Source organism: Pygocentrus nattereri, chromosome 9 (genome assembly GCF_015220715.1).
Source record: "Pygocentrus nattereri isolate fPygNat1 chromosome 9, fPygNat1.pri, whole genome shotgun sequence".
NCBI classification, from domain to species: Eukaryota; Metazoa; Chordata; class Actinopteri; order Characiformes; family Serrasalmidae; genus Pygocentrus; species Pygocentrus nattereri.
In genome coordinates this window covers 45877669-45899842 of record NC_051219.1, presented here as the reverse complement: position 1 = coordinate 45899842, position 22174 = coordinate 45877669, and the positions used below count along the sequence as shown (strand labels likewise).

Sequence of the window (22174 nt, the reverse complement as noted above, 5' to 3'; positions counted from 1 at the left end):
CGCTCTCTCTGTCTCTCTCTCTCTGTCTCTGTCTCTCTCTCTCTCTCTCTCTCTCTCTCTCTTTCTCTCTCTCTCTCTCTCGCTCTCTCTCTCTCTCGCTCTCTCTCTGTCTCTCTCTCTCTCTGTCTCTCTCTGTCTCTCTCTCTCTCTCTCTCTCTGTCTCTCTCTCTCTCTCTCTCTCTCTCTCTCTCTCTCTCTCTCTCTCTCTCTCTCTCTCTCTCTCTCTCTCGCTCTCGCTCTCGCTCTCTCTGTCTCTCTGTCTCTCTCTCTCGCTCTCTCTCTCGCTCTCCCTCTCCCTCTCTCCCTCTCACACGTCACCTTGGCCTGTCGCGTTTAAAAAGTAGAACAGGACAAATTTTTCTTTGCTATCAAATTGTACTATCAGCGTGTAAAATGCTGGTTGTGATAAAAACTATATGCTTGGGTTATCTGGAGTACAGGTGTGTGTGTGTGTGTGTTTTGTCCATGTTAACTTGTGTTTCTCTGCCCTTCAGGTCAGCCCTTCCTGCCCCAATGTTCTCACGAAATAACTTCAGTGTATGGAGCATCCTAAAGAAATGTATTGGACTGGTAAGGATTCGGACAGAATTGCTTGTGATGTAAATCCATGCTTCTAAGTAATAATCTTGACAATTCACAATAAACAGCTGCTGTATTTGTGTATTATATCCTCTCGCTGTGAACTGCGTGGTCCTGTTCCTGTGTGATGTGTTCATAAGCAGTGTCCCCTCCAATACGATGTCGGTTCACCGGCCCTCCCGACAAAACTGTAAATCGTGGACTCAAATCTGTCAGTATGCAACAGAATATTAGGCCACGCTCGGTTCTGATGGGTTTGATCTGCAGTTTTATTTTATATCTGTTTTTTTTTTTCTTCTTCTTCTTTTCCATCCAGACTTTGTTGGATGGTTAATATAACACTCTATTTTAGTATCAGGGCATTTTTTTCCGGTATTAACAATCATACATGTAAGTCTCATACAACTGGCCAACATACAAAGAATTTTAAGAAAGATTTTCTTCACCCACAGTTTTCAGAATTTTTCCATTTGGGGACGCAGGTCGTAGGTCAGTTTTCCAAGGGAAAGCCGCTGCTCATTTGGACAACAGGTTTTACAAATACTAAGCCTGTTCTCTTCTGAGAGAGCTCCCCTTCCCAGGTTCCTCTCAGTGTGTCTGACGAGGGCTTAATACTGTTTAGCAACACGTCATGCGTTACTAAAATCGACCCTCTGGCCTGATCCTGCTTAATCAGTAGCACTTCAAGGTTGGTTGATTTTTCCTTTTTGAATTTCCTGTCTTTTAATAGTTTAAGTGATCAGATGTCAAACCTGAAGATATTTTTAAATATCTGACCTGGGTATCTGAATGATTTAAACAAACTATCAGAAAACAAAAGAAATGGTTTTAATCCCTTTATTAAACCAAGCTGAGAGTCCAGACCTGCTCAGCTGGGCAGGTAAGTCTGGTTTGTGGGCCAGAGACACAATTGTAATAGTTTACACAGTGATTGTTCCCTGCGACTTTAAAGATATTCGGCTGCATTGTCGGCCTCCTGTTGTGGTTGTGACTCTGTCTGTTCTGTTTTGGGACAGGAACTGTCCAAGATCACCATGCCCATCGTCTTCAATGAGCCGCTGAGCTTCTTGCAGAGAATCACTGAGTACATGGAGCACACGTACCTCATCCACAAAGCCTGCGCTCAGTCCGACTCCATAGAGAGGATGCAGGTGGGGTTATGTGTATATATACTGTCGCACAACCACACCTACCGCTTTTATCAGAGGCGTGTTTAATACGTGCTTGTAGGTCAAATGTAGGGCCACGTGCAATTTTCAATGCAGGGTTTAGTTAAGAAAATATAAAGACAGTTATATAAATGTATTTCCCTGTGCTCAAACCTCTCTGTCTGAAAATCATAGGTCTTTAAATTCATCTACACACACCACCCTGGCAAAGAAACGTCAAACATGCTGGGTGTTGGAATAAATCTGAGATTCATTTGACTTGAAGAACTCTGTCTGTCTTTCCAACCGTCCCTCCCTCAGGTGGTAGCTGCCTTTGCTGTGTCCGCTGTGGCCTCTCAGTGGGACAGAACTGGAAAGCCGTTCAACCCTCTCTTAGGAGAGACCTATGAGCTCACACGGTAAACACTGAACAAATTACCACCAGACCACTCATTTCAACTAGAGTAAAAGCACCTACAGATGGGATTCCCTGCTAGCTGTTAATTATTCACCGATCATGTATAACATCATGACCACCTCCTTGTTTCTACGCTCACTGTCCACTTTATCAGCTCCACTGACCGTATAGCTGCACTCTGTAGTTCTACAGTTACAGACTGTAGTCCATCTGTTTCTCTGATACTCTGTTACCCTGTTCTTCAGTGGTCAGGACCCCCATGGACCCTCACAGAGCAGGTACTGTTTGGGTGGTGGATCATTCTCAGCACTGCAGTAACACTGACGTGGTGGTGGTGTGTTAGTGTGTGTTGTGCTGGTCTGAGTGGATCAGACACAGCAGTGCTGCTGGAGATTCTAAACACCTCAGTGTCACTGCTGGACTGAGAATAGCCCACCAACCAAAAATAGCCAGCCAACAGCGTCCAGTGACCACTGATGAAGGACTAGAGGATGACCAACACAAACTGTGCAGCAGCAGATGAGCTGTCGTCTCTGACTTTACACCTACAAGGTGGACTGAGGAGGTAGAGGTGTCTAATAGAGTGGACAGTGAGTGGACACAGTGTTTAAAAACTCCAGCAGCACTGCTGTGTCTGATCCACTCACACCAGCGCAACACACACTAACACACCACCACCACGTCAGTGTTACTGCAGTGCTGAGAATGACCCACCACCCAAATATTACCTGCTCTGTGAGGGTCCATGGGGATCCTGACCACTGAAGAACAGGGTAAAAGGGGGTCATAATGTTAGGCCTGGTCGGTGTGGCTGTACACTGCGTTGTCTTAGGTGGGTCTATCTTTAGAACTGTTCAGGCCTCTGCGTCTGTGGGTGAAAGGAGATCTTCGGTTTATCTGGCTTTGCTTCTGCCATGTCCTGAGCTCCTACACTTTGCTTCCTTTTAATCTAGATCAGGTTCCTGAAGCAAGCTTTAATGTCATGATGTTATTTTGAGGTTTTCAACGCTCGGTTGTTGGTTTGGATATCTGTTAGTTTGCGTTACTGATGCAATATCTCTTCCTTCCTTTTTCTTCTTCTTCTTCTTCTTCTTCTTCTTCTCTTCGCTGTCTGTCCTCTGTCTTTTCCTCAGGGAGGATCAAGGGTTCAGGTTGATTTCAGAACAGGTCAGTCACCACCCACCCGTCAGTGCATTCCACGCAGAGGGTCTGTCCCAGGACTTCCTGTTCCACGGCTCTATATACCCCAAGCTCAAGTTCTGGGGCAAGAGTGTGGAGGCAGAACCCAAAGGAACCATCACGTTAGAACTCCTGAAGTGAGTAATAATTCTGGTTAGTGTGTCGTTGGTTTTCTGTTGATCTAAGGGAGTGTTTGCTGAGTGTCTTGAGTGGGTCTTTTCCTGAATGAAACAGGATATCAGAGGGCTCAGGGGTTGCTGGGTAACTGGCTGGTTACATGCCGACATGGGAATTTTGTGTGTGTGTGTGTGTGTGTGTGTGTGTGTGTGTGTGTGTGTGTGTGTGTGTGTGTGTGTTCCTTGCAGGCACAAAGAGGCATACACTTGGTCGAACCCTTTCTGCTGTGTACACAATGTCATTGTGGGCAAACTGTGGATTGAGCAATACGGCACTGTAGAGATAGTCAACCACAGGTAGGCCAGCCGGGCTGGTTAATTGATTAAATTTACAGTCCTGTGCAAAAGTTAAAGATCAATCAAAGATTGATTTGATTTCCCCTCCAAATGGCTGTTCGTCTTTTCATTTTTTATTTTCAGGAGAAAGACTCAAACATATATTTAACATACAATTACACAGAAGCCTGAAAAACGAAACATTTTGTTTTTATTTTTATTTTATATAGTGCCCACCTTTTGCCTTTATCACAGCTTCCATTCTTTTCAGGAGACTTGCTTCCAGTCTTTCAAAGAAATGTTCAGGAATATTTTCCTCAGTCTTACTCTGCGTTTACGCTGTTCCGGCACGTCGACAGATGTGAACGCACTTCTCTCTTCAGCTGGTCGCATGTGGCCGTTAACGAAGGTATTCCCTGCGTCGTCCAATTAAATCACATCCTGCGAAGTCAAGTTTTAATTAATAAATGTGTAGGTGTAAGGAGCCTTTCGTCCATGCTCCACCGGAACGTTTGAATACGGAACGAGTGTTTCATACATTGCACTGTGAACATTGATCACACAAACACCAGCTGTGATCTGATTGGGCAGATTAAGTTCAGCTCGGCTCAATTTTTTGCCGCGCCGCATCCCCCCAGACTCAAGGCACCGGACTGTAGGCGACCCTGCCCGTCTGCAGGGACAGCAGAGGAGGGGAAAGTTCAGCTCCTCACTGCTGGGCTTTAGTTACATTTAGGGATCAGACGCCTTCAAAGAGGGGGGCAGTTATTTATTACCACCCCCCTAATTCTAATGAAACTGAAGCTCAGATATTCAACAGATATTCGAATTTCCCGTTCCATTGGGAAATGAGAATTTTAGCTACTGAGACATCAGAATATTACCAGTGATTTTTATGAAATGTTATGAAGAAAAGGACCATAATAAATTAAATTATGGTAATTACGATGGTTTTCGTAATTTTTATCAGAGTAAATTCTCATATTTTGGGGCAGTTGTAGGCTGGAGGTTTGGGAACTGGCCCTGTGACCGGAAGGTCGCCGGTTTGATCCCCAACACCGACAGTCCATGACCGAGGGGGCACTTAAAAAAAAAAACAAGGGGTAGGGGTGAGAATAAGAAAAGGGACTGGCCCTTACTCTTGTTTGATCTCTGGTCTTCTTCAGTCTCTACCAGTGTCCATGCAGGAAAGGCTGAGCTACTTCTAGCCAGCTAAACCAATTACAGGCGTTCCAGGCCCATCAGAATGATTTTGAAGCTGTTAACATAAAATTGTTATTTAAAGTTATTTTAAGTACTCTTCATCTGTTGGTGACAGGATTTGCTGGTCTGCCAGGTCTGGCACTGACTTCAACTCTCTCTCTTGCTTTTAAAGAAGTTTCTCCCCCGTTTGGAGTGTTTTGTCCACAGGGGACTATTTGAAATCTTTAATTTTACTCTTCAGCCGTTGTAGACGCACAGGAGAAAGAAACTGGTAGTTCTTTGGATTAATGTTAGTGTCTCATGAAAGAGTAGCATAATATCAGAGACGAGTGGGAAAATTAAATGCTGATGGGTTTGATTGTCGTTAAGGCTTCTGTGTAATTGTTGAATAAACGTTTAGGGATGAATTTCTACTCATTGGCTGTTTTAATTGGACATCAAATGAATGAAAGGGTGATCTCTTACTTTTGCACTCGAGCACACCATGGAAATAATAACCAGATAACTGAAAGATAAATGCACCAGTGCAATAATCCCTCAAGAAATATCAGATAACCGTAGTTGAGTGGGACTTGCGCTGTAGGCCTAATGGTGTGTGATGTAATCTCTTGTTTGCTGTGGCTTGAATGGACAGCACTGGAGATAAATGTGTGCTGAACTTCAAACCCTGTGGGATGTTTGGCAAAGAACTACACCGAGTGGAAGGCTACGTCCAGGACAAATGGTGAGAGCCTCTGACCCTCTTTTGACCTTGAATCTGGTGCTGGACTTCACTCTGACCATAAAATTGTCTTATTGGTTCTATGGGAAGTAGTTTACACTAAAGATTTAGGTACCAGTAAAGATCCATAGCATCTCATTTTGTTTTTTTTCTAGCAATATTGCAACTGCAATTTAAATTGCATGTATTTATTTATTTGTATGTTTGTTTATTTATTTATTTATTAATAAATACTGAATCCAGGCCTGATTAATTTTGGCCAGGAAGACCAGAACATCCACCTTTTCTGGCTTCAGGCTCGACTCCCGAATTTAGTGCATCAAACTGCCAGTAAGTGTGTAGTTGTGATGTCGCAACGCATGGAGGTTTGGTTGCCTCTGATAGGTCCAACTCATCTACAGGCGTTTTACAAGTTCCCCTCTGAAAACCCAACATTTTTGCTAATGCACACACTTAATGATGGTTCTTCAAGGGGTTTTTAGTAAGGACGGTGGTTCTATATCGAACCATGAACACTCAGCAGCTCATTTGCCTGCTTATAAATGGCTCTTCAGATTGATGGGGAATGTGTTGCATACGGTTCTGTATAGCATCTTTATGAAAAAGGTTCTTTATAGCACCAGTATGATGTTCTGTTGTTACAAGTCTGATGTCATAACATAGTAGAACCCTTTTGGGTTCTATCTAGAACCCTACACAATGCATTTAAGCATGCAAATTGGTCGTTGTGTTCTTGGTTCTAAACAGAATGACTGTGTTTACTAAGGAACCATCTTTTTTAAAGAACTTTAAGACTGTAGGCTGTAATATAAAGATTTCGATATGAAAACAGTGAATGAACCTCCTCTCCCGTTTTTGCCCACGTAAAGGAGCGGCTCATCGAGTTTGTTTGTGGGTGTACGTAATGCCAGCCGTGTCCCTGTCTATTAGTGCAAAGACTATAAAACCAATAAGAGATGAACTTTAATTGCTGTTTCTCTACTTTTGTATCTTTCCTGAAAGTGACGAGTGAAAATGCTTCACCACTTGTCTGTACTGATTTTAATAGGTGTGATTTAAAGCTGTAATCACAAGGGTTACAGTCCTTGACTTGACTCTCAGATTTGATGACCAAACATCCTGTGTGTACATAAGAGGTGTGGCCCGGTGCCACAGTGCAAACTTGCAGACACGTACTACTTCTCAGTAATGAAGACTAATACACCGGTCAGGCGTAACGTTCTGACCACCTCCTCGTTTCTCTGCTCACTGTCCACTTTATCAGCTCCACTTACTGTATAGCTGCTCTCTGTAGTTCTACAGTTACAGACTGTAGTCCATCTGTTTCTCTGATACTCTGTTACCCTGTTCTTCAGTGGTCAGGACCCCCATGGACCCTCACAGAGCAGGTACTATTTGGGTGGTGGATCATTCTCAGCGCTGGTCTGAGTGGATCAGACAGCAGTGCTGCTGGAGTTTTTAAACACTGTGTCCACTCACTGTCCACTCTATTAGACACTCCTGCCTGGTCGGTCCACCTTGTAGATGTAAAGTCAGAGGCGACAGCTCATCTGCTGCTGCACAGTTTGTGTTGGTCATCCTCTAGTCCTTCATCAGTGGTCACAGGACGCAGCCCACAGGACGCTGCCCACAGGACGCTGCCGGCTGGATATTTTTGGTTGGTGGACTATTCTCAGTCCAGCAGCGACACTGAGGTGTTTAGAAACTCCAGCAGCGCTGCTGTGTCTGATCCACTCAAACCAGCACAACACACACTAACACACCACCACCATGTCCGTGTTACTGCAGTGCTGAGAATGACCCACCACCCAAATAGTACCTGCTCTGTGAGGGTCCATGGGGGTCCTGACCACTGAAGAACAGGGTAACAGAGTATCAGAGAAACAGATGGACTACAGTCTGTAACTGTAGAACTACAGAGAGCAGCTATACGGTCAGTGGAGCTGATAAAGTGGACAGTGAGCGCAGAAACAAGGATTATTATGCGAGATCAGTGTATAATGTTTATATCGATGTTGGTAACTTTACAGGAGAAGGAAAAACCCTATTTTACCTCTAATGTAAGTCAGTGGAACCAGCCAGCCTCTTTTTAAAACTAATTTTGGGCCGTTTCTTTTGGTCCATTCATCATGAAATTTACACACAAAGTAACGACAACAGGAACTTTTACATTGATGTCAAAAGCTGAAAAACGGCCAAAAATGAAGATACAAGATATTGTCTTCCAACAACAGCAATATATATTTAAGTTGTATGGTCAGTCTTTGCAGTGGACGTGTTCTGTAGATTGTAGTGATTCTTAATGGTGGTCATTTTTTTGTACAGTATTCTTTTGCCTTGTGTGTGTGAGACAGTAAGAAGAAGCGCTGTGTCATCTATGGAAAGTGGACAGAATGCTTGTGGAGTGTGGACCCGCAGGTGTACGAGTCCCATCGCAAGAATGATAAGAGAGGAACAGCAGAGACCAAGAAACCGAAGCCGGTGAGTATATCTGCCCCTTCGATGATCTAAATAAACACTTCACAGAAATTAGTCGTTCATCATAACCATTCATTCCTGACCTCCCTGGGGATCTCCTGTCTGACTGTGACCCAGTTGCCACGGACCCACCTGACCTCCCAGTGCTCCCACAGAAGTCCTCCCTCCTTTAAAACCGCTTGCTCTGTGTGTCGGTCTATGAGTTATTAGACCCAGGCAGTAGAGAATGAGGTATAAACAAACAATAGGTATCCAGCAATTAATATTTACTCCCATACTGACAAACCTAAACATTGCACCTGAATAAATATAGGTAATCCTATTATTAATTTTATCAGCTGCATCCCGACCGTTCAAATTGGCTCCCCTAGATTTTCATATATATAATACTATTTCTAATGTGGCTTGGCTGGATACTTATAATAATATAATAATAAAATTTTATTTGATAAGCGTCTTTCAAGACACCCAAGGGCACTGTACAATGACTAAAAAAATGATAAAAATAATAATAAATTTAAAAAGAAATAAAAAATACCATGTAGGAACGTATGTAAAAGCAATACACAAACAAGCACGCAGCTCAGAGGGGAGGCTGTTCCACAGCTTGGGGCCAGCAACACTGAATGCCCCCTCACCAACAGTGCGCAGCTTAGAAGGAGGAACTTGGAGCAAATGAGTCAGAGGAGCAAAGGGTGCGAGCTGGAGAGCATAACTGAAGCAGACTTCAGGGGCGGTGAGGACATTAAAAAATGTAAAAACCAGCACAAGCAATTTATATGGAACGCGATGCTGTACTGGGAGCCAGTGAAGCTGTTTGAGTTGGGCTGATGTGCTCCCGGGGTCTTGGGTGGGTTAAAACCCCAGCAGCTGAATTTTGCACATACTGCAGCCTGTTGAAAGCCAAAGGAGTCTCCATGTACCACAGAATTGCAGGAGTGAATCCTAGATGTTACGAAAGCATGGATAAGTCTCCACAGCAGAAAAGAGAGAGAAATGCATGATGGTTATAGTTATTATTTACTGAGCATGTGCATCCATATTACCCAATGATCATCACTTTTAAATTCAATATTTAATCAGGAGCCTATTTTTACTTTGTATTAGTCCAGAGCTGCAACTAAACCTTGACAGAGTCTAGATGGTCATTTTAAAATCATGTGCGTCAATGAGGAGCGTGCCATCGTGCCCGTCTATTGTCTGGACTGGTCTCCACAGAGGTTTTATTTAGTGCTTGCACATATGAACACACGTTTACACGCAACACGTTTTGTTGCCGTTCATCAAACATGATAAATGGTATATTTATGATAAATGTTGTATTTCACTTTCACTTTTGTGCGGCACAAGGTCACAGAACAGCCCTGTGGCGTTTTCTTGTTTTTGGTCAAAGCCAAATGTTTTAATTTCACTCCTCTCAGACATCCTCGACGGGGAGGAGGCGAGACCCCTGCATAATTTGCAGGGCTCTGTGCAACGAGCGCATCCTGGGGTTTGTCATGTGATGTTCGTGTTGTGGCTGCCATATTTTGGACTTGCTCCGCATGAACGTAACTAGAGGTGAAAGATGGCTAAAATGACTCTCCTCACTCTGGAAGAGAAAAACGTGACCTCGATAAAGTCGATAAAACCGGCTGTGATCCTTATACAGTTTCCCCTGAACTCCTGGTCCCACTGCAACTGGTGGGAAACTACCAAGTCTGTGTTTTCCTGGCGTTTATGTTCATCTCATTCTCAGCCCCTCTCCCTAATCTGGAGTCTCTCACAGCGTTCAACAGCACAGAAGCCCACCAGCTCTTCACGTCAGGGTGGGTAAAGGATCCCAAGCTGTTTCATAAAGAGGAGATAAACTCTGTCGTCATAGGAGGGAAATGATGTCAGCTAATTAACACCGATGTGAGCAATGCTGGCCTTTAGAGAACTTTAGCTGGTCAGTCCCCCTAACGGAGCCGCGGACCGCCGGGATAGCTTTACTCTCTGTTTCGGATTTAAATGACGTTTGAACGGGGAAACGATGTTAAATACGGTGCAGCGGCTCCAAACCTGGAGTGAAAACGCTGAATTAAAGGTCCGTGTGTCTCTCGGCTCTCGGCTTCTGTCGCGTCTTGCAGGTGAATCATTCACAACGCACAGGCAGCGCAGTCGGTCCCTGATTCAGTTCTCAGTCACGCCGTCTGTACGGTTTGACGTGCATCCGCTGATTGTTGACAGTGGCGTAACCAAACATTTGACAAATACCTACAGAATGCGTCTCTTAGCATTGAGTGCAGTATTCATGTGTGTAGTTATTTAAGGCAAATAGAAATAATTTTCAAGTTCAATCATTTTCAACCCCCCACCCCCCGCTTATGTCATCACTATCCTATGGCATAATAAAGTTACTGAGTTACTGAGAACAACAAAAAAGTAGGTTTGGAGCAGTAAACTTGCTTTACAAGGCGCCCGTCTACCAACGCTGAATATGTTAGAAGCAGACTTGCAGGATTCTTGCTCTGCAGCCACGCTGAGTAATGCTGAATGCACTTTAAGTGACCTGTAAAGGAAAACTGGTCATTCCAGGGCAGAACTGCAGCAGCTGCGTCATTGAGTGTGTGTGAACAGGAGTGGCTTCGATATTGTTCACACATGAAGGCTGCGTAGACATTCCTTAGTTCTAGTGATTTTGCACATCTTGTGTCTTCTTCATTTAGAATTCTTTTTCTTTGTTCTTTTGTACGTGCTTCTTTTATCTTGGCTTCTTGTTTATTTACGGCCTGATTCCTTTTCTTCTCTCTACCCCGACCCCTTGTTTTCGAGTGTTGCCCCTTGTTCCTGAGCTACAGGGCAGTGGTTGAGATCTTCCTCTGAAATGAGCCCCTCTAATAAAAGAGCATCACTTCATTAACAGTTACTAGCGCCGCTCTGTAGGCGACCCTGCCCGTCTGCAGGGACAGCAGAGGAGGGGAAAGTTCAGCTCCTCACTGCTGGGCTTTAGTTACATTTAGGGATCATACGCCTTCAAAGAGGGGGGCAGTTATTTATTATCACCCCCCCTAATTCTTCAGTGATGTGAAGCTGAAGTCAGTTTTCTTTTCCCGTTCCACCTTAAATGGAGCAGCAGTTACATTCTGGCGCTTCAGGTGTCAGAACTGCTGGACTATTTAAGGTGGAACAGGAAAGTTAGCCAGCTAGCTACCGAAACATTCGCAACATACTAATGATTTATTTTTCCTGCTTATGAAGAAATGGACCATCATATGTTGAAACAACGTGAAATTAAGATAAAATAATGATTATCCTAATGTGTTAACGGAAAAATGCTTAGATTTGTGGGTTTCTTTTCTAATTCCATTCAAAAAGTGAAACTTGTATATTATACTCATTTATTACACACAGACTGATATTTTAAGTGTTTATTTCTTTTAATTTGATGATTAGAACTGACAACTAATGAAAACCCCAAATTCAGTATCTCAGAAAATTAAATTAGGATATTACTTAAGACCAATTACAAAAAAAAGGATTTTTAGAAATGCTGGCCAACTGAAAAGTATGAACATGGTCAGCACTCAGTACTTAGTTGGGGCTCCTTCTGCCTGAATGACTGCGGTGATGCGGCGTGGCATGGAGTCGATCAGTCTGTGGCGCTGCTCAGGTGTTATGAGAGGCCAGGTTGCTCTGACAGTGGCCTTCAGCTCTTCTGCATTGTTGGGTCTGGCGTATTGCATCTTCCTCTTCACAGTAGCCCAGAGATCTTCTAAGGGGTTAAGGTCAGGAGGGTTTGCTGGCCAATTAAGAACAGGGATACCATGGTCCTTAAACCAGGTACTGGTAGCTTTGGCGCAGTGTGCAGGTGCCAAGTCCTGTTGGAAAATGAAATCTGCATCTCCATAAAGTTGGTCAGCAGGAGGAAGCATGAAGCGCTCTTAGACTTCCTGGTAGACGGCTGCATTGACCTTGGACCTCAGAAAACACAGTGGACCAACACCAGCAGATGACATGGTACCCCAAACCCTCACTGACTGTGGAAACTTCACACTGGACCTCAAGCAACGTGGGTTCAGTGCCTCTCCTCTCTTCCTCCAGACTCCGGGACCTTGATTTCCAAAGGAAATGCAAAGTTTACTTTCATCAGAGAACTCGAGACCACTCGACAGCAGTCCAGTCCTTTTAGTCTTTAGCCCAGGCGAGATGCTTCTGACGCGGTCTCTTGTTCAAGAGTGGCTTGACACAAGGAATGCAACAGCTGGATCCCGTGTCCCGCGTACGTCAGTGCGTGGTGGTTCTTGAAGCTCAGACTCCAGCTGCAGTCCAGTCTTTGTGAATCTCCCCCACATTTTTGAACGGGTTTTGTTTCACAGTCCTCTCCAGGGTGCGGTTAGCCCTACTGCTTTACACGGTTTTCTACACGGAGCTCTGTGAACAGCCAGCCTCTTGCCCTGCTTGTGTAAGGTGTCAATGGTCGTCTTTTGGACAACTGTCAGGTCAGCAGTCTTCCCCATGATTGTGTAGCCTACAGAACTAGACCGAGAGACCATTTAAATCCTTTGCAGGTGTTCTGAGTTAATTAGCTGATTAGTGTGGCACCAGGTGTCTTCAGTATTGAACCTTTTCACAATATCCTAATTTAATTTTCTGAGATACTGAATTTGGGGTTTTCATTAGTTGTCAGTTCTAATCATCAAATTAAAAGAAATAAACACTTGAAATATCAGTCTGTGTGTAATAAATGAGTATAATATATAATACAAGTTTCACTTTTTGAATGGAATTACTGCAAAAAAAATCAACTTTTTCATGATATTCTAATTTTTTGATCAGCACCTGTATTAACGCAGCCCTTGCCCTGAGATTTGGGCCTCATTCTCCAAAGTTTTTTTCTTAAGTTTGTTCTTGAGAAAGATCGTAAACCAGTAAAGCGCAGGATTAAACCGTTGGATTGTTCTCATCTTTATGCTCTTGAGTGTGTGTAGATTCTTTTCTTACCGAAGAACAAAACCCCAAATCGGAAAACTCTGGTGACTAAGTGGCAGGTGTATATAAGACCCTGGCGACCAGAACTAACGTAGGTTTTTTATGACTTATCCATTTATTTCCTCTCCTCTCAGTTAAAGAATGTTTCCACGCTTGTAGTGTAAATAGTTTTTAAGGAGCTAATTTGAAGGGAAAGCCAGAAATATTCGTGGTAAATGAAGAAAAAATTTCTTACTTTTCCTCTCCCGCTATAATGATTATTATAATTATTATCCCGCTATTAATGATTATTAATATTGACTTTATTATCAAAATGTTTATCATAAGAAAAACATACATAAAAGCTTACAAGCATTGAAAGTAAAGCAGCTGAATAGGATCATAATGAAACGGTCTTTAGATGTAATTAGTCATAATTGTGGTGCGAATTGAAGTACTGTTACTGTTGTTTTGATCAAATCTGAATTTTGTATTTTCTTTTCAAAAGACTTTAACCAGTAAAAGCAAAATTACAAATAAAAAGAAAAAAGAAACCACTGGTGAAAATCAGAACTGCAGACGTGGGTTTTAAGAACAAATTTCTGCTTAAAACCGTCCGGTGGAACAGCGTCCTGTACCCGGCGCAGCTTAAATCAGTTTAAAATCCTCCACCGTAGTTATTACAACAACACTAAAGTGGCAGAAATTTACCCTGAGGTTTGTGATACATGTGACCGTTGCTGTTCTGCCAGAGCCAGTCTGACTCGCAGGTTCTGGGTTTGCCCCAATTGTCCGAATTTTGGTCAGTTTTAAAATTCCTGTCTGATGCGTTCGAAGTGGAGATACAGCCTAGAATGGAAACAGCTGTTCTTGGTGTGCTAGGAAGCTGTGCTTCAGTAAATAGTACAAAAAGCGATGCTTTTGCCTTTCCGACTCTCCTAGCAAGGAGAAGGAATTTATTGAACTGGAATTGGAATTGATTCTCGAATTAGAAAAGATTGAATATTAGGAGGTCAACCAAAAAATGTACACAACCTGGGAGCCTGTGTAATCACACTTTGAAAAGCTGCTCTAGCTGTAGACTAAATAAAACAAATTATTGACAGTGTTTTAAAAGTACATTGGGGAAAAGCTATTAATGCAACACTATATGATACTATATTATCGTATTTTAAATTATTTTAGTCTATAATTAAGTACACTATACTGCCAAAAGTATTCACACGCATATGAACTTGAATGAGATCCCATTCTTAATCCATAGGGTTTAATACGATGTCGGCCCACCCTTTGCAGCTATAACAGCTTCAGCTCTTCTGGGAAGGCTTTCCACAAGGGTTAGGAGTGTTTATGGGAATTTCTGACCGTTCTTCCAGAAGCACATTTGTGAGGTCATACACTGATGCTGGACGAGAAGGCCTGGCTCACAGTCTCCACTCTAATTCATCCCAAAGCTGTTCTATGGGGTTGAGGTCAGGACTCTGTGCAGGCCAGTCAAGTTCTTCCGCACCAAACTGGCTCTTCCACGTCTTTATGGACCTGCTTTGTGCACTGGGGTGCCGTCATGTTGGAGCAGGAAGGGGCCATCCCCAAACTGTTCCCACAGAGTTGGGAGCATGAAATTGTCCAAGATCTCTTGGTGCTGAAGCTTTAAGAGTTCCTGCTCTAGAGTCCAGTGGCGGAGCTTTACTCCACTGCATTCCACGCTTTGCATTGCGCTTGGTGATGTAAGGCTTGGATGCAGCTGCTCGGCCATGGAAACCCATTCCATGAAGCTCTCTACGCTGTTCTTGAGCTGATCTGAAGGCCACATGAAGTTTGGAGGTCTGTAGTGATTGACTCTGCAGAAAGTCGGTGACCTCTGCGCACTATGCTCCTCAGCATCCGCTGACCGCTCTGTCATTTTACGTGGCCGACCACTTCGTGGCTGAGCTGCTGTCGTTCCCAATCGCTTCCACTTTGTTATAATCCCACTGACAGTGGACTGTGGAATATTTAGTAGTGAGGAAATTTCACGACTGGACTTGCTGCCCAGGTGGCGTCCGATCACGGCACCACGCTGGAACTCACTGAGCTCCTGAGAGCGACCCATTCTTTCACTAATGTCTGTAGAAGCAGTCTGCAGGCCGAGGGGCTCGGCTTTATACACCTGTGGCCACGGAAGTGACTGGAACACCTGGATTCAGTGATTTGGATGGGGGAGTGAACACTTTTGGCAATATAGTGTCTGTATTTATTTATTTAAACTGTTACAATTAATGTATTTTCTGTTTAATATAAAGGCCGTTTTGGTTTGGTGTGGCAGTGGGAAAAGGTGCAGTGATTTTCACTGTGTGTAAAATATCTGGTCACTGCAATAAAAATACATTTTAGAAAGGAAAAATATGGCTTTTAAAATACGTGAAGTATCGGTATATTAGTCGGTATATTAGTTGGTTAAAACGTATGCAGTGATTTTGCCAGAGGCACACAGCGTGTGTATGAAAAGCCTCTTTTCTTTGGATAGATAATGTTTGCTCTAACTCCGTTAATGTGAAGAGGGAGGATGACGCTGTTACTCTTACATGCATATGTTCAGGAAGAGTCAGAGGTTGCGGAGAACGAGGATGCGGATGACATGCCGGAGGTACAGGAGACTGTAGCTGTGATCCCTGGTAGCACTCTGCTGTGGAGAGTATCATCTAGACCATCTAATTCAGCGGAGGTCAGTACACATACGCATTTTTTTCCCATAGCCTGGGTTTTATACTTTATCCTGTTGACTCCTGAATGTGGAAAACCAGTTGCTGATTGTGGCCTTTAACAGATGTATAACTTCACTAACTTTGCCGTCACACTGAATGAATCGGAGCCTGGCATGGAGGGAGTTTTGGCCCCGACAGACTGCCGCCTACGGCCTGATATCCGAGCCATGGAGAACGGTGACATGGGTAATGAAATCTTTCTTGTGCCTAAATGTGTAAGCAGTGCCACAGCGCCCTCTAGTGTTCTCTAATTAAAACACAGCTCCTGACCAAAGATCTGCGTTTCTTTTCATGCCAACGGTGCTATTAGAGATAAAGTGACTGTGTGCATTTGCATGTGCATGTGTTTAGATGAGGCCAGCAGAGAGAAGGAGAGGCTGGAGGAGAAGCAGAGGGCAGCTCGTAAAGAGAGGGCCAAGAACAATGAGGAGTGGTCCACTAGGTAAGCACTGAGCGCAATTGCTTACTACGAAATTCGCTGAGGGCATCCACTGATATTATGGCTCTTTTAATATGAAGCTACATTTGATTTATTTGAAAAGATAAATATAGAAATACACACAACTAAACTTTTTAAAAGAAATGTACTTAAAATACACAGGCAGTTAAACAGATGGCCGATTAAAGGAAATTAAAACAAATATTGTCAGCGTTGGGCCAACACATGGCGCCAGAACAGCTTTTATGAGCCTTGGCATAGATTCTGCATGTTTCTGGAACATCCATCCATCCATCCATCCATCCATCCATCCAATTTCTAAGCCGCTTCTCCCTTAGGGTCGCGGGGGGGGGCGGGGCTGGAGCCTATCCCAGCGGTCATCGGGCGGAAGGCAGGATAAACCCTGGACAGGTCGCCAGTCCATCGCAGTGCTGTCTACCATGTCAGTTCAAAATCTTACATAGGTGTTCACCTGGGTTTGAGATCAGAGGCCGTATTACAGAAACCTCCCATCTTTTTGTTTAAACGTGAGATATGACAGGTCAAGATAAGATTTTTCACAAATTGCAGAAGCAAATCTGATCCTGATAAAAGAATCGTATATAATCATACAGCATCTTATCTCAGGTTAGGAAATCTTCACTTACTCGGTCAAAGTCGACAATCGGTTGTCATGTCTGTTACCTAGCAACCGACCATGCGCGCACACAGCTGAAACGTAAACGCATTGCCAAGTTAGTTAGCCAGACAGCTAACGGTAGCTACCGTTACCAATGTCAAAAAGGTCAAATAAAACTTAAGTGCAATAAACTGAGAGTTAAGAATATTGTGGCAGCACCCCCTATTGTTTATCAGAGCATCACCGCTCCACAGTTTCAGTCTCCATTTCCCAAATGCTTTAGCCATTTAAACTCACAAGTCAAAGCACCGCTTTCATTGTAGATGAATGTAGCATCATTTGTGCTTGTTATAGTGAACGATCCTGCCTAAGAGTGGATTTATCTTAAAGTTAGGACAGTATTTGGGAGGTTTAGTCTAGTTAGGATGTTTCCGTAATACTGTTTTCTTATCTGGAGTTAATGATAAGCTACTTATAACTAATAACTTCAGTCTTAGCTAAAGTTGTCATGGTGACTTAGCAGATAAGATAAGATTTCAGACTGATGAAGTTTCTGTAATATGGCCCCTGGTGACTATGAAGGCCACAGCAGTTTATTTTCATACTCATCAAACCTTTCAGTGACTCCTTGTGCCCTGTGGATGGGGGCGTCGTCATCCTGGAAGATACCACTCCTAAATGTTTTCTCATACTATAAAGCTGGTGAGGAAAACTTTATATTGACTTGCAGTGACCCTTCCTTCTAAGGCAAGGGTCACAACCCACATGTCAAAAAGAGCCTTTGTCCAACGGAAATCAAACCTCCTTGGGAAGCCACAAAGTTTACATCCATTTTACCGTCTTGTCTGTAAATATGTCTCAGTACGATGTGCTAGTAGAGGATAACATTCAAAATAGTTATAATTATTATATTTAGATAATATATTCATCCAGAAGAGCATTTGTGAGGTCAGACACTGATGCCGGACGAGAGGGTCTGACTCACAATCTACGTTCTAGTTCATCCCAAAGATGTTTGATGGAGTTGAGGTCAGGACTCTGAGGGTCAGTTCTTCTACACCAAACTCACCCAGCCGTGTCTTTGCGGAGCTGCTTTGTGTACTGGGGCTCAGTCATACTGGAACTAAGGGTTCTAGATCAACCCCTGAAAAACAGCCCCATAGCATCATCCCTCCTCCACCAAACTCTACAGCTGGCACAGTGCAGTCAGGCCGGGAACGTTCTCCTGGCAAACCCAGACTCGTCCATCAGACTGACCGATAGAGAAGCTGATTGGTCACTCCACCGAACACGTTTCCACTGCTCCAGAGTCCAGTGGCGGTGACTTACTCCACTCCAGCCAATGCTTGGCATCGTGCTTGGTGATGTAAGGCTTCATGCAGCTGCTCGACCATGGAAACCCTGCCATGAAGCTCCCGGTGCAGTTTCTGTGCTGATGTTGATGCCAGAGGAGGTTTGAACTCTTCCGTTATTGATGAGCAGAGCATTGGTGACTTTTATGCTCTATGCTCCTCAGAACTCGCCGACCCGCTCTGTAACTTTACGTGGTCTGACACTTCGTGTCTGAGTCGCTGTCGTTCCTAAACGCTTCCACTTTTCAGTGATGTCACTCATAGTTAGTCATGGGAAATCTAGGAGGGATGAAATTTCACAAATTAACTTTTTGCAACAGTGGAGTCCGATTGCAGCACCACGCTCGATTTCCGTGAGCTCTTCAGACCCGCTCTTTCACTAATGTGTCTAAAGGCAGGGTGCTGATTTTATACACCTGTAGCAATGGGACTGAAAACACCTGGATTCAGTGATTTTAAGTGTCACAATACTTTTGTCTGTAGAGCTCATAAGGCGCCTAAATGTAACGGCTGCACCATTTATGGTGGGATTAAAAATTTGAAAAAGCTGGCAAAAATTATTGCTTATTGCTGCTTATTATTTAGATTTGAGGTTTAATAGGCATTTCTATTGTTTTTTTTTTTTTTGTAAAATCTAATGCATTAGAATTTAACTTGAGAGGTTTGCAGATCATACAGATTCAGTGCACCAGTCAAGCTAATCTTCTAATCGTAGTGTTTTCTGGAGGTTGTGTCTGAAGTCTCCACATATCTTTTCATCCTTTGTGGTCATTCTGGTCTCTTTTGCTTGGTCTTTGTTCATGTGCAGCAGCGGTGATGAGATGAGCTCTGTCAGAGTTACAGCTTCCCTACCAGAATAGTGGCAGAGTGTTTTTAATGAGATTATTATTATTATTAAGCTGTATCCATTATTTGAGTGAAACAGTTTGTTAATCATGATTAACTATTATAACAGTTATTATAATATCTTTGAGTTTATAGAGATGCTTCTACTGTATAGCACTTTGAGGTTTGCTTCAAATGTAAAGTGCGTTACAAGTAAAATTTTTTATTATTATTATAACAGAGTTACTCTGAATTTTTAGTTTATACTATGTGGCACCAGTGCACTCTCAGAAATAAAGGTCCTAGACTGTCTCTGGGTCGGTTCCCCTCTTGTCTCTGGGGTGGAACCCTCAAGCCTCCATCTCAGCACCTTCAGTCATAACTGAACCATAATCCACTGAAATGATCTGTTCTAAGCTGGACTGACTCCACACCCCGCCTCGCCTCGCCTCCAGGCTTTTACTCTACTGCTCTGATTTAAAACACTCGGTTATGAAAAGGAACAAATACCAACTTTTCACCTGGAGAACCTGATTTAAGCTCCACAATCAGACCTTAAACCCACTGCTGGAGCTTTGAGGGAACATTTACCCTGTCTGTACCCTGATGAAGGAGAAACGGACCTTTTTGTTTGTAACTGTGCACATATGAACAGTCTTGTTTTCTCTTCCATCCTGTGCTGATATATTTTTCCACCTTGTTTTTTTTGTAATTTCTGCTCGTTTCTCATGCAGGTGGTTCGAGCTGGTCACGAACCCGTACACAGGATTGCAGGACTGGCTCTACACTGGAGGTTACTTTGATAGGAAATACACAGACTGTCCCGATATCTACTGACAGGGGACCAGCGTTCCGGAGTGCCCTCACTTTCTGCCCTACCCAGTGCCCCTGCACCAAGCATCATATCCCGATCGTCTGGAACTGATGTAGCAACACTAGACGTTTCTTCATCTCTGCCCAACCAACCATACAAACCATCTTGTGATATAGGGAAACATCCATTAGTAATTCGGTCCATAGCAATAGTGAAATCAGGGATTTGAGCGCTCATTCGAATGAGGTGAAAGGGGAGGAGAGGAACACTTTGGAGTAATTTAGGCCCCTCCCCCCAGATAAAAGGGGCTTTTTTGCTGCGGGAGCACTTCACAGCACTCGAGACCAGCTTATTGTTCAAACATGAGAAATGTACAGAAGATGAGAAGAGAGACTGAGACTCAGAGAATTGCCTTTTTCTCTGCCTTAGAACTGCGTTCCTGCGTCCCTTCCTAATTTTCCTGTCTCCCTACCGCCGTCTGACCTGCAGCAGCATCTGTGGTCATTAAACTCGTACACCTTTCACAGTTCATTACCGCCCGCATCCTTCTTGCGACTGGGGGCGCATCACAAGTATCGCATTTCTCCACATTGGACAACACTGAGCTGCTAAAAATGCAACTGCTCACCATTAAAGTAGCCCAGAATGAAGTCTGGTTAATTATTATGTTGGTTAATCCGAGTGGACTGACGATGAACTCCTCCTTATGTGTGAACGTGTGAAGCCGTGCCATCTTCACCTTAAGGTACCGTTTGTTGCCCCCAGGATTTTCAAGAAAGCAATTTGGCTTGATGGTAGCTGAGGGTCAAATCCGCTTGCGAGGGTCACACTTTATGCCTCATTATTCAAAATATCCCCGTTAGAAATGTAAAAAGCAGAAATGTGAAGGTAAATGTCCTCAGTCCTGTCCTCCCTTAACAGCATTCATGTTTTGCTGGTCAAAAAATTCTCTGCAGATTTCTTTCACCCCCCCCCCATCACTTTTCTATAACATGGTAAGTTCCTTCACTTTAGTGTAGTTGTGTTTGTCCCCAGCTGAGCACCTGACTCACTCGTCATATTGATTATTGTAAAACATCACCAGTCACATCGTATTAATCACTGAACCCAAACTTACGAAGACGCACACTGTGCACAGCAGCCAGAAACTATGCAAACGACCGCACAGCTCAAAGCCCGGTGTAGTAACATGTACCTGTGTCTGAATATAGATGTGCATATAGTTTAGTCTCAATGAAGAAACAACCTCGAAGTCTAGAATGACGGTTTGTGTGACTGTAAAGCTCCAGCAATGTACCATCTTAGCCAGTAGCCTTCCTCCTCAGCGCCCACATGCATTGGTGTTTATGATCACGTCGATCGTTCCCGCCAGAAACCGTGTTCTGCTTCACAAGCTGTCGATTTCATGAGCTGTAGCTGCGATTAGTGCTGCAGATTGTGGAAGGTGACCGAACGCGTTCGTCTTGGAAGCACAGTGACGATAGAATTTAACTTTATTTTAAAGATTCTGATCGGTTTTCTTTCCCTTCAGTGCCTGAATTTAAATCCAGAATTGTCACTAATACTTGACCATTTTATTAAGTTTGTCTTTCACTCATTGTCATGGGTGTTTTAATATTCATTAGGACCCTGTTGTTGTTGTTGTTGTTGTTGTTGTTGTTGTCCGTTTGTCTCTCTCTGGCTAACCAAATTTCACTTTCATCTTTCTCTCTGTGGAATAACGATTTAAAGAAGCGAGAATGGCGGCACATTTTCACAAGCTGTATGATGTACACGAGTACAGTTCATCACACTACTTGACTGCATCCATTAATATAGTTGCTCTTTCATTTAAATGTACATTTGATGATTTGAAAGCTAGCAATATAAAAACTAATATACATTAAAGTCTAGATTTTATTTGCCTTTGTGTGGATTCATTTTGTAAGTTCAGTGTTTTTCTGTTCACTCACTCGTGCGGCGGGTTCCTGTGTACAGATGCCTTTGTTGTTCCAGATGTTGCACATATGTTTAGTAATCACGAGCACACAGCTTACTGTTTTGTGCAATGATTTATTTTTATAGTATTTAAATACTTTTTTTTTTTTTTTTTTTTTTTTTTTTGTCGGTGAGAAATTATTAAAAACATTTTATTTTCAGTTCGGGGTTCTTTTTTTTTTTTTTTTACTTAATTTCCATTCAGATTTGAAAGGATGGCGTTCTGGTGTTACTGAAATTCTACTAATAGATCTTCTAGTTTAAACTTGTTGATTCTTTTGAAATAAAATGTAC

General features: G+C 43.2%; 1 protein-coding gene and 1 long non-coding RNA gene across 2 annotated transcripts in view; one reads left to right on the top strand and one right to left on the bottom strand.

Annotated features, from left to right (window-relative positions):
* osbpl2b (oxysterol binding protein-like 2b) overlaps window positions 1–21807 on the top strand; it is a 36604-nt gene extending 14797 nt beyond the window's left edge. The window contains exons 4-14 of the mRNA XM_017715682.2: window positions 495–570; window positions 1596–1730; window positions 2049–2146; window positions 3279–3461; window positions 3690–3797; window positions 5614–5703; window positions 8055–8181; window positions 15689–15814; window positions 15917–16040; window positions 16206–16296; window positions 19824–21807. Coding sequence (XP_017571171.1) covers window positions 495–570; window positions 1596–1730; window positions 2049–2146; window positions 3279–3461; window positions 3690–3797; window positions 5614–5703; window positions 8055–8181; window positions 15689–15814; window positions 15917–16040; window positions 16206–16296; window positions 19824–19926 — 1261 coding nt within the window. The 3' untranslated portion in view covers window positions 19927–21807. The remainder of the gene's footprint in view (window positions 1–494; window positions 571–1595; window positions 1731–2048; window positions 2147–3278; window positions 3462–3689; window positions 3798–5613; window positions 5704–8054; window positions 8182–15688; window positions 15815–15916; window positions 16041–16205; window positions 16297–19823) is intronic.
* Window positions 18131–22174, bottom strand: part of LOC119264062 — a 35897-nt gene continuing 31853 nt past the window's right edge. Inside the window, exon 4 of the long non-coding RNA XR_005130746.1 lies at window positions 18131–18543. This is a non-coding gene — a long non-coding RNA (uncharacterized LOC119264062). The remainder of the gene's footprint in view (window positions 18544–22174) is intronic.